Source organism: Maniola jurtina, chromosome 13 (assembly GCF_905333055.1).
Source record: "Maniola jurtina chromosome 13, ilManJurt1.1, whole genome shotgun sequence".
Taxonomy (NCBI): Eukaryota; Metazoa; Arthropoda; class Insecta; order Lepidoptera; family Nymphalidae; genus Maniola; species Maniola jurtina.
In genome coordinates, this window is record NC_060041.1 from 13306985 (window position 1) to 13319965 (window position 12981).

Genomic DNA, 12981 nt, shown 5'->3' on the forward strand with positions numbered 1-12981 from the left:
TCGGGGGTTATATAAATTTTTAATTTACACAATGTACCTACCATATCGTTTTTGAAATGAGAAAATTCACTCCAGCCCATTTGTATGGTTTCGGTTCAAAGTAGGTAAAACCTACAGACTGCACGTAAATTATACAAAATTGTGTCACCAAACCACTCTGCTATGCAAATTATTATCATATTCTGCCTATATACTGTACCTACCTATTATAGCATAACTTAGATGATAACGTAATGCTGATAAAAATGCGCGCTGTGCTTATATTTATGTTTACTACGGGCTCGGCAGTCGAATGCCATCGCGCCAAGCGGACGCGCGTTCTAATTATAAAAATAAAATAAAAAAAGAAATTTCGCGCGGGAATTAGTGTTTTTTTTTGTGAAGTGGCCAGTGTTTGTAGGAAAGTGGACTGAACCATAAAGTTGGGAGTTTGCTGCAGAGTTTAAAAAGTTTGGAATTATTTGTTAGGAATAAATACTCCTTGGTGTTGAATATTTTACTGCGCTTATACTTACTTAATTATTATACTGCATTTTTACTATGTACCTTTTATTAAGGACTTCGTCTGTGTTGGTGTTGGCTGGAGGGCGTGCTCTGCCTTTTTGGAGTGTTTTTTTTGTTAAAACTGACTGGAAAGTGCTTTAAGGGGGTGCCGAGTGTATGTCAGCGAGCGCCGGCACAGACGGGGTCCATACTTGTATAGTCTAACTTGTTACAAATAACTACAAACTTGACATTGGCTGATCTTTGTATAGCCAGACGAGAGAGAAAAAAAAAAACCTTTTATTAATGATACTACGACTGAAATTGAATAAATTGTTATGCTAAGTAGAATATAACCAATGAAATTTCCTTTGAATAGGTACAGGGTGAAAATGATAAATGTCTATGGAGGATATTTTTTATAAAAAGTACCTACTTATAAGAGAACGTAATATTTTAAAACCTAAATCTTATCTAGGTTGCCTGGCGGAAAGACCGCCATACTTATTTTTTTAAATAAAATTAGATACCTAGGTAGGTATTCGCTTTGTTTGTCCACTCGATGAGTTTATAAAATAGCCCTCATACAAATAGCATGAAAAGTACCGAAAGAAGATAGAAGTTCTCATTATTATCAGTATCATAAATTATAATCGTTATCATTTCACTATCTCTATAGGATACAAGTTCAAAGAGGAGTAGTATATAGGCATATACGTCCCAGAAAGCCGCGCCTCGGCTTTGTCTGTGTGCGATTCGCCTAAGGTGGTGTGGGACGCCCTTCAGCACGATGGACCCCCCCCCCCCCCCCCCCAATAAAAAAAGGCCCTTGCATTGCATTAACTTCTAGAAGCTTGATTTTTTTTACCAAGCATAGCGAGAGAGCATTGACATAAGTTTTGATAATACTAATTTCAACTTAAGGACTCTACGCGTTCTTGAGAAAAATAATTTTGACAGACAAACAGACGGACGACAAAGTCACCCTACAAGGGCTCCTTTTTACCCGACTGCGGAACGCAAAGGGGTGGTTATGTTTTCATCTGTCTATATACCTATCATGTTTGTTATTTGTTCCATTTCTTCTTTTGAGGTCCGGAATCCTATTTTTTTTAAATCTTGCACCATATTGAACTCCTGATTATTTATTATTATTTGGTAGGTATGGAAATTTTATATCAAGCATAATTTTATTACCATGATTATTTATTATTTTATCTATAAAGATAATACCTAACTAATATGATATACTTTAGTCGGTAATAGGATAAAATACTAACCCAATAAAAATAATCTATTTTTTTTCCATTACGTTTCGAATCAGAAGTGCTTAGGCTAGGCAAATACATAAAAATATTGAAGAGTTAATTGATGAAACGGATTAAAATAGCCTCCCTAAGGGTGTGTTCTCGGAAACGCGTGTCCGCGTATCGTCGCTGTGTAAACGCGTGTAGTCCTGTTGGCCTCGTTAGCCGTGTCCCCGTTAACGGGGCCAACGGGATAAGAATAAAATTATTAAAAATCAGTCCCGTTGGCCCCGTTAAATTCAAATTCAAAACATTTTTATTCAATTAGACTTTTACAAGTACTTTTGAATCTTCAACAGCCGTACTACCACTTAACCGTGCTAACGGGGCCAACAGGACTACACGCGCAAACGCATGCAAGATCCGCTATGTATTTTTTTAGGATTTCCGTTTTTGATGTCATTTCGTTTGGTTTAAAAGGCGTGTGTACATGTAGAAACCCGTTCTTCAGCATTTGGGGTAGTTCAGCAGATAATCTACGAGTATATAGCTATGCGATTTTGATCTAAAAGTAAAGTAAATATTTTTTCAAAAAGAGTTTCCTGAAAACTCGTGATTTTCCAGGTAGCGGAATTTTCATACGCAGCGATGGTAATGCACCCTGGAATAAAAAATATACCGTCCGAGGTGGTGGTGGTGGTGGTGGTGGTGGTAGTACCTACCGTCCGAGGTGGATCTCACACCCTAGTTTACCTATACATCCTAGGTATTGGGGTGATTAAACGGCATACGCCGAATTACTTATTTACACTATTTTATCGAAACGGATTAACTTTCCTATACTTATCCAATTGCAATTTCATACAAAAGTTAGTTAAAATTCCAATATAATATTATTAAGTATGTAGAATTCGTTTATCAAGCCATGCTTCTATACTACTTGGTAGGGGACACATTTCTCTTATCACCTAGACTACAACAATGAATGAACTAAGTATCTACTAAGTATATGGTATGAAGCGGTTATCAGAGTATTGTACTCGTAAGAGTAAAGAGGTGAAGTTTGTGAATTTGTTTGTAGGAAGTCATATCTAAAACTACTAAACCGATTTTGATAATTCTTTTACCAGTAGAAAGCTACATTATTCCCGAGTGAGTATCCCGAGGAAGGATATAGCCATAGGCTCCTTTTTATCCCGGAAAATCCAAGGGTTGCCACAAAACCCCGCACAGCGAATAAAAATCGCGCGATTTTTTCTTCGCAATTATGTAACACTTATATAAACATAATATGGAGATACCCGCACTTGGGATATATAAAATCCGCGCGGGGAAAAAAATCTGATTTGATACCGCGCGGTGCGGTGTTAAATTCGCGCGAATATTTTTGTGCAGTACCTATGGAGTGTTGACGGCTGACGCTCACCGCATTCGCAGTGCGGGCTAGGTGGAATTTCGTACGCGGAAAATAAACCGCGCGAATAAAAATCGCGAGAATAAAAATCGCTGTGCCGCTGATGAAGTCGCGGGCATCATCCAGTAAATGATAAAGTTATTATTATCTACTTATACCATTATTTTAAGTGCAGACGGGCACTGACGATGCATTAAGATTACAGCATTTAACAATAATATTATAACCATTAATCATTTTAACGACAAGATTATCAATAGTTACCTACTTATTTACTGCATTCAAAAGATAAAAAGCTAATAAGTAAGCACACATTTTACTTCTATTAATAAAAATATTGCAAAACGATGCACATACTTATATTACTTATGGATAGCTAGCCGATGCCCGCGACTTCGCCCGCGTGGATCTAGGTTTTTCAAAATCCCGTGGGAACTCTTTGATTTTCCGGGATGAAAAGTAGCCTATGTGCTAATCCAGGATATTATCTATCTCCATTCCAAACAGCCAAATCCGTCCAGTAGTTTTTGCGTGAAGGAGTAACAAACATACACACACCCATACACACAAACTTTCGCCTTTATAATATTAGTGTGATGTGATTTAGTATCATCATCCCATTGCCAGCTTACTACTGAGCAATTTTATCACTACACAAATGTCAAACCCCTATTTTGCCCTCTCAGGGGTTGAGTTTTCAAAAATCCTTAGTGGATGTCTACGTCGTAGTACTTAATAGCTATCTGAATACCAAACAGCCTGAGCCATCCAGTAGTTTGAGCTGTGTGTTGATGACCAGTCAGTCAGGTAGTCAGTCAGTCAGCTTTACATAAGACGTAAGTAATCTGAACAGAAATTCGAAACATTTCACACAATTCGAACACATTCGAACAATTTCACAAAGTTTGAAAATAATTACGTTGTTAAAATTTCGTGCCTGCACGATCATCAATCTGAGTTAAAGAGCGTGCGAGCAAGAACACTTGCCGGCGCGCGTATAACTTTTATTATTGGAATTTTTTAAATCATCATAGAAACTTAGCGGCGGAGCAAAACACGTACATACAATATCTACCTACTTGGTCAAATAAACTTTACTTAAGTCTATTTAACCAAGGTAGGTAGGTACATACTCGTGCAATAGAAACGTTTTATAATAATTATCTAAAGAAGTCGTTTGAAACGTATTAACTTTATCGGAGCGGTTATTAAATAGATTACTTTCCGGATAAGTGGCCTAACCCATTATTTTCAATTAATGTCATTTCATAAATTTTTATTTGCTTTACACCTATAAAGATATTATTATGGTGGAATAGTACATTCCCGCGTTAAAGTGTTCATTGTTTTTTTTTTTTCATACAGCTTTTTATTTGTAAGCCAGTTCGAAATTTAAATAAAACCTTTATAAGTTACCTCCTTGGTTGCCACGCTTGGGAGTAAAAGATCGTTCCATATTTAAATTACACGACAGATAATATGAATTTACTCCTAATATTTGGCCGCTAAGCTAAACCACGATGGACTTCGTCTGTGATGGCGTTTGCTGGCGCGCGTGCTGTGCTTGTTTGGAGTGTTTTTTTTTTGTTAAGATTGGCTGGTTTTTGTGTTAGTTGGTGTTTTTTGGTGGTGGAACTGGCTGGGAAGCGCTCTAAAGGGGCGCCGCGCGTATGTCGGCGGGCGCCGGCGCAGACGGAGTCCATACTTGTATAAATTCAATAACTTGAAAATATCACAAACTTGACATTGGCTAATCAGAGTAAAGCTAGATTTAAAGAAAAAAAAAAAAAAAACCACGATAGATATGGATTTTCATACAACTTGTGTCGGCCGCTTCTTGCATGTGATTTGGCCAGTAAGTACAGCAATTTTAATTTATCTCGAAGGTTATCAAAATAATGCTCAAACCAAGAATGTTAGAGAAAATAATATTAAATGTAGACACCTGTATTGTGAGTTGTGATTCTATTAGAGTAATCATCATCATGATCACCCATCGCCGGCTCATTACAGAGGACGAGTCTCTTCTCAGAATGAGAAGGGGTTTAGCCATAGTCTTCATAGACCACGCTGGTTGCGGATTTTCAGACTTCACCCACCGTTTCACGTTTCTGCCCCAGAAAATTATTAAAGAGTTCCCACGCGATTTTTAAAACCGAAATCCCGATGGACGAAATTACAGGAAGCATAGGGAACCTAAAACAATTAGGAATGAAAATAAATCATTTCATGTACCTTTTCGTCTGCGTGGATAAAGTTTTTTAAAATGATTTCGTTAAAAAAACCTGAAATCCTCAAAATCTTTTCTTATTGAGATGCGCAACATGACAGAAAGTCTAGTATTACTCATCTAATCATAGTTAATACTTAAATGTACCGACTTCGTCACTAAACATGACGTGAAAACATATCATTGATAAAAAGCAAACACCTCGTACTAATAACTTAGCTAGGTACTTAAAGACGGCTAGGCTTGTATGTGTTTTATGTATTTTCCTTAAACGTCAATAGCACCTTCGTATACATCTTATGTAACACAAAAGTTCTTGATAATCAAGCAGAATGCACACTGATGATTAGGTATGAATACTAATTGATTTAAAAAAAAATGAATCAAAGATAAGAGTGCAAATTGAGTAAATCGAGCACTTTCCGCAATAAGGCCTTTAGTCAAAAATAAATTATTTCTCAATGATTATTCCAAAATATGTAAAATCCACGTCCTATGTTAGTTATCAACTAAAAACCTCACGAAGTTCCATGCCACGCTGACGACGGAACACAAGGGACCGACAACGCCTCGTTACTCTGCCAGCGGATGTCCTCCTCAGCAGACCCACCACTGGGGCCCCCAAACACCGTTTACCGGAAGCACAGAACGCCAACCAACCCGAGTACCACACTGTGAACGACGGACCGCCCCGTGTCCATCATCCACAGGTCCTCCCGAGGACTAGGGTTCGCGAGGAGGGCAATTCCCTCTCCACGTTCCCCATCCTCAACATCTCCCCTCCCCGTCAGCAAACTGGGCAGGCAAGAAACCAGCACGGCAGCCAGTGATTGACATGTTGACAACACCCCCTCCCTGCCTGGTTAATTAGCCATGGCTATAGCTAACAATATCCCTTGAAGAGAAATTGCCAGGGTACACTGGCCCAAGCGCTGCTGTTACCCACAACACTCAGGCACACAGGGAGGTTACCTGGCTGGTACCCCCATAAATGAAACTTCTTAACCTAAGGTATTTTTAATCCATGCCTACACTTCATTGTAAACAATCAGCAGTGTTTCAACAGTAAGCAATGATTGTCTTGTCGTAAAACAGGCTGTTACGAGGCAAATAAAGCTATTTCGAATCTAAACATGCAATCGTAAGTTTACAATCTACTTTAAACATGATTAGAGAACAGCTCAGTGACCATATTGCGTTGTTTAGATTGTCCGGATGACGTCCATGATAGTTAAACAGTATAAGTAGCAGAAATAATCAAAAGACAGTCAGATAAAGAAAAATACTTTTATTTTGTAATTGGTTCCACATGGTGCCACACATACACATATCACAGGTTATACCTACCTTTAGTTATCCCACCACTTCACCACTTGAGTATTAAAGCCAAAATGTCTCAAGCAGAAGAAGAAATAAATAAATTTTGAGCACCCAAGACTCATTTTTGTCATAATCGCTGGTCATAATAAATGAAATCACTAATATTTAAACCATAATTTAAAACACGTATTTTCTTAAGTATTTAAACGAAAGTCCAAATGCTAAGTTTCATGGATATAACTTGAAAAATGATCCCCAAGGGGTAGAAAACTTCTGATAAATCAGCCAGTCTGGACCTCTGGACAAGTCATTTTATATTATGTATAGATTTTTATTAATATACTATTTATTACGCTTTTAGCCATAGACTTATATATTTAGCTGTATGTAAAAATCATGGTAAAAATGCAATTCAAATTTTGAAATATCATCATTTAGACACTAAGGAGTGTTTATAGCTGACAAATAGCAAAACTTATTGTTTCAAGAATATTTTGACACAATTTTCAAATTACCAAAAACTTTAAAAGACACTTTACAGGTGAAAATTTACAACTTCAGTGAAAATGAATAGTGAAAAATAAATATTAGCCTTTAAACAATAGGCACTTAATACGTAATGCTTGGCGAACCCAATTGAAGTTCACAAAAACTTTAAAAAACTATCGTTAGAATATTTTTATGAAAAATTCTTAACTGTTCTAAAAAAACCTAAAACCCATCAGCTTTTCCTGAAGAGCCTCCGTAGTTTTCAAATCCAAATGACTCATATAAGCTGACAGTGTTACCAGCTGTAGTGAAATAAATAATGGCTGAATGGTTTAAGCGTGTTAAAAAATGGAGTGGTGTATCCAGGCAACCAGAAAACCCTGATCTGACGAGGAGCCAGTACTCCCTGGTGTCAACTGGGGAGCTGACCGCCGAAGCTGTTCAAGTATGGCTGAAGCTGCCTAAGAAGATCAAGTATGACCCTGAGTTGGAGCCGTTCCAGAAGCGATATGAAAAGGACATTGGTGAGTTTATCTTCTAAATTATCTTCTAATTTTTTTTAAATCTTCTCGAACTTTTAAGAGTCCTTGTACCCGAAAAGTGCCCAACCGGACCTTATTACCACACATATTATTTTAAAACATTTGCAAAATTATTAGAGATACGCAAAAAGTACAAAAATACCGTTTTTAAGAATTTGATTAAATACAGACTACAGACCTACTCTTTGTTGTACTCGCTTTACCTATTTCAATCAATCAGCCTGTTTGCGTCCACCGCTGGGCATAGGCCTTCCCAAGTGCGTGCAACCACACACGATCCTCCGCCTTCCTCATCCACCCACTTCCCGCTATCTTCTTGAGGTCGTCCCACACTGTGCTTGCTGATACGCGGTCTCCACTCGAGAACACGTCTGCTCCAGCGGCCATCGGTTCTGCGGCAGACGTGGCCCACTGCCACTTCAGCTGGCTAATTCGTTGAGCTATGTCGGTCACTCTAGTTCTCCTACGGATTTCCTCGTTACGGTATTTTACCTTCAAGAGAGATCGCCAACATAGCCCGCTCCATAGCACGCTGAACAATTTTGAACTTGTAGACAAGGCCAACCGTTAACCAACTCTACCTATTTCATCTCTCTAAAAACAGATATGCACTTTATTTATTTTTTAAAGTTGGCAACCCTACCTCATTTCACACCTGTCCTATGCCCTTGGGTAGATTCCTCACGTCATATAGGAAGACCATCAGCTGCAAATTATAAAAAAGCGGATAGAGTTAAATGCCTACATTTGGTCACTAAAATGGAAAACAAGGCTACCAAACTAATATTATAAATGCGAAAGTGTGTCTGTCTGTGTGTCTATCTGTCTGTCTTCCTAGAAAAACTAAAAAGCGACAAGTTTAAATTAAAAACAATTGAAAAGATTTTCTTCAAACATAGCTAAGAACCGCCTCGATTAAACACGATTACGAATAAAAAAAAACTGCATTCAAATCGGTCCATCCGTTTGAACATTATAAACTTATAACACCCCCCTGTTTCCGTTTGGGGTTTAAAATTAAATAAATCTTTTTAGTCTAAATAACTAAGTTCCTAAATGAAGGGTCAATTTAGAGAGTCCTGGGAATGCAGGACGCTTGTCAACCCTATTCTTATGTGACCTTATAATGCCTAAAAAAAGAAATGAACACGCTATTTTAAAATAACAATAACAAAAAAAAATTGTGTCACAGCCAAGGCCTTTTTCTAAATGAATAACAATAATTATTGTATTTTTCCTTGTACATTGTATTAAACTAAAATTTGAATAAATAAAGGTTAAGTTTTCAGGGTTCCGTACTCCCATTACTAAGCCTCCGCTGTCCGTCCGTCCGTTCGTCTGTCTGTCAGCGGGCTGTTCTCATGAACTATGAAAGGCACGGTGTTGAAATTTTCACCGAATGCAGGCAGTGAGTAACCCTAATAGCTCGTTCACACAGGCTGCGTAAGCGTAGACGTAGCGCGTACCATGGAACTGTATGAAACATGGCACACCGCTTGCGTAAAGCGTGGACGTATGCGTAGCCAAGTGTGTTAGGGGTTTACGCGCGTCACTACGCCCGTGTCAAGTGTACGCAATTGATGTGAATCGGCCTTAAAGTATTCTTATCAAGCCCATATAAGATGGCGACAATGTTTCGGACATTACTTCGGTAACAACCTGAAAATCGGCTAATTTGTGTCTACAATATTTAAATAAGTCTCGCGATAAGTACAGAGTTGTATGTAAACAAACAAGTTAATGTTTACAATAGCAATTTGACCGCAATACGTAATCGAGCCTTGAGCTATGAATCATGAGTTATGATGACTCTATGCATCATTACCATCATTTAATTTCGCACCCCTTGATTTGCAAAACCTTGCCATTTGATATAACCTTACTTTTGATCCCTAACTCAATTATTTGTACGGGAAATTGAAAAATGTAGTAGGTAACTACAAACTCAGATATCTATACTAATATTATAAAATGGTGGTTGTAAGTTTGTTTGTAGGGGGTAATCTCTGGAAGTACTAAACCGATTTTGAAAATTCTTTCACCATTAGAAAGCTACATAGGCTTTATTTTACTATCAAAAAATTAAAGATCTCTACGAAAATTATTGTAATAACCTACCCGTGTGAAGCCGGGCTGGTCGTTAGTGCTTTTTTGTTTTTTTTTTCTCTCGTCTGGCTTTACACTGATTAGCCAATGTCAAGTTTGTAGTTATTTACAAGTTAGGGAAACTATATGTATAAGTATGGACTTCGTCTGTGCCGGCGCCCGCCGACACACACGCGGCGCCCCTTTAGAGCGCTTCCCAGTCAGTTCTACCACCAATAAACAACAGCAGAACACAAAAACCGGCCACTTCTAACAAAAAAACACTCCAAAAAGTCACAACACGCGCGCCAGCAAACGCCACCACAGACGAAGTCCCGTTAGTGCTTTATAAATGTAAAATGCAAAGCATGATGATTCCCATAAAATCAACTTCTTTTCTATATTTTGGTAGATTATTAATAAAAATGCTTAAGTTTTTCCATAGGTTCTAAAAAAGTGTTTTTTACATTTTTTACACTTATGTAATGTAAGTACCAGGTAGGGATTGCAATCCAGCGGCATTTTCAATCCAGCTGGATTTTTGCTGGATCGAAGCAAATCCAGCTGGATCCAGCGCGGATCCAGCATCAATCGATTTTTCAAAGAAATGCATTTTTTTAAATGTTTTAACTTTAATAACCAATTCCCTACATTTGTTTGTAGTTATAATATGAGATCCTCACCTATTAAAATTGCGTTTTATATGGAAAAAAGAAAATAAAAATGAAGTTAGATAATATGTATTTAATCAATCAAAGTATGTATCATTCACTTTCGCCATTTTAATTATAAATAAATAAATAATGATTTGATTAAAGTCTTTGGACTGAATCGAAATAGTTTTGTTTTCTTGCAAGAAATTGTCTAAATTCCGCAAAAAGTGTTTGTTGGAGCAAGTTGTTGTAGTTTGGGAGTATGGTGAGTGTTTCCAATCACAGCTCCTTAATTTAGAGACCATCTGCCGTGAAGTATGAGGTCTAGCGTTATCCTGAAGCAGCAGTGGGCTAGAGCAATTGACTAGTCTCAGTTGTTTAACGCCTAGCTTTTCCATCGTGGTTTGCAATTGTTAACAATAGAGATCTGTCGTAATCGTCTGCCCATATCTTAGGAAGCTGTAGTGTATGATACCAGCCAAACTGGTCCACCAAACGCTCACTAATAGCTTTTTATTCATTTAGGTACCTATTTTACTAACTTTGTAGGGCTCTCAGTCTCTCAGTCTTACTAATTTTCGAAATAAAGCTTATTTGTTTATTTGTTATTTTAAGAAACACCTACAACATGTTCACAAAACACTTAAAAATAAAGTAAGTATTCATATTCGATGTGACACACCATTTACAGGTATACATACTCGTATCTCTTGTAGGACAAACTACATAGTGTGTTTTTTTAACTGGGACAGCATGGGCAAATCCAAAACCATAGGAGATACAGGGAAACTGTCTGAGAAAACCTTTGCTCTTTCTTTGTGAAAACAATTATTTAGTTAAATAAAGTTGCGTAGCCCATCCCAATTACCATGCATAAAATCTTAATAGAAGTTCAACTTATAATATAATTTCAAACTAGAGAAACCTATCAATAACGTTACAGTTTTCTTTTACTTTTCTGAAAGACATTCTATGGTTTTTGCGCAAAAAGAAAGTTAGTTACTTGTTTTTTAGCTGATTGCGGATCCGCACCGCTGGATCCAGCGTCAGATGCTGGATCCAGCAAGCACCAAAAACGTGCTGGATCCAGCTGGATTGCTGGATTGCGGATCCAGCATTGCAATCCCTAGTACCAGGCTTTTGGGCTATGTAGAGTATGGTATTTAATTTTCGGCAGATCCAAATAAATATGCAAATGTCTGGCGCCGCCCAAACAATGCGTTTAAATTAGCATTTTGTTTACAAGCGGTACAATGCCGTGGAAAATCATAATATTTATAATGATTATAAAATCCAGACGCGTTGCCCAGCCTAGCCGCCGCGAACCGGCTCCGACCGGTTTAAAAATAGCGTCTCCCACACATCTGCTTGGAACCGAGTCAAAAAACAAAAAATACAAAAGTGTTTGCAAACAGACTGACTGCTAAACAGCTATACCTGTGGCTATAATACGTCTGCGCCTTCAGGCAGTTGTCTGACCGCCGACGATCAGCGAGAAATAAAAACTAGAAACGAGAAGCGAGAGTGTGTATCTAGTCGGGATATAGTTTTATCACTGGGCTATAACTGCTATGAGCGAGTGTGCGAGTAATCGCCCATCATCATAGGCCACTACACCATCATTATCAACCGAAAGACGTCAACCCACAGCTGGACAAAGGTTTCTTTTAGAGACTTCCACGCCTAAATCCAACGGCTCCTTAGCCTATACTCGTTTATTATTATAACTAATTGTGTTTTGTTACGTTATGTTAGATTTGTTTCTGAGCCAAATAAATTTATCTTTATCTTATCTTATCTTAAATGTCGTCTGTCCACCTTTTTCTCGGATAGGGTATTTCCATTCCATCAGCCTGTATGCGTCCACTGCTGGTCATAGGCATATCCAAAAGCGCGCCACCAAACACGGTCCTCCGCTATCCTCATCCACCCGCTCCCTGCCAGCATCTTCAGGTCATCGGTTCAGCGGGCTGGAGGTATAGGGTATTGTTGCTAAAAACCTTAGCGATCATTTAGATACAGTATCCCCATCTACTTTAAAGAGTCAACTAAATAATAAATAATTTTATAAAATACTAATTAGCTAAAACAAAATCCGGCCAAGTGTGAGTCAGACTCGCGCACCGAGGGTTCCGTACTCGGGTATTTTTTTCGACAGTTTACACGATAAATCAAAAACTGTTATGCTTAAAAATAAATAAAAATCTGTTTTAGAATGTACATGTAAAGCCGTTTCATATTATGTTGCCCTACTTGGTATAGTATCTTACTTTGAAAATTGAAAATACTAACGGAAAGTACCCTATAGTTTTTCTTGACAGACAGACAACAAAGTGATCCTTTATGGGTTCCGTTTTTCCTTTTGAGGTACGGAACCCTAAAAACATAGTAGGAACTTATCCAAGTTATACCTTATACATTAGGTAGGCAGTAGATACTTTATGGTAAACCAATATTTCGCAAAACCTCGCAAAACATGTTAAATATAAAAACCTTGAAGAAAACCAAACATCACTAC

General features: G+C 37.9%; 1 protein-coding gene across 6 annotated transcripts in view; it reads left to right on the top strand.

The window, feature by feature from the left end:
* The first annotated feature begins 262 nt into the window (after positions 1 to 262).
* LOC123870787 (P protein-like) overlaps positions 263 to 12981 on the top strand; it is a 33801-nt gene continuing 21082 nt past the window's right edge. The window contains exons 1-2 of one of the 6 annotated variants that reach the window (XM_045914219.1): positions 263 to 463; positions 7183 to 7707. In XM_045914219.1, coding sequence (XP_045770175.1) covers positions 7503 to 7707 — 205 coding nt within the window. In that variant the 5' untranslated portion in view covers positions 263 to 463; positions 7183 to 7502. Of the gene's footprint in view, positions 464 to 7132; positions 7708 to 12981 lie in introns of all 6 variants that reach the window. The other 5 variants (XM_045914215.1, XM_045914217.1, XM_045914218.1 and 2 more) reach the window with 5 other exon arrangements.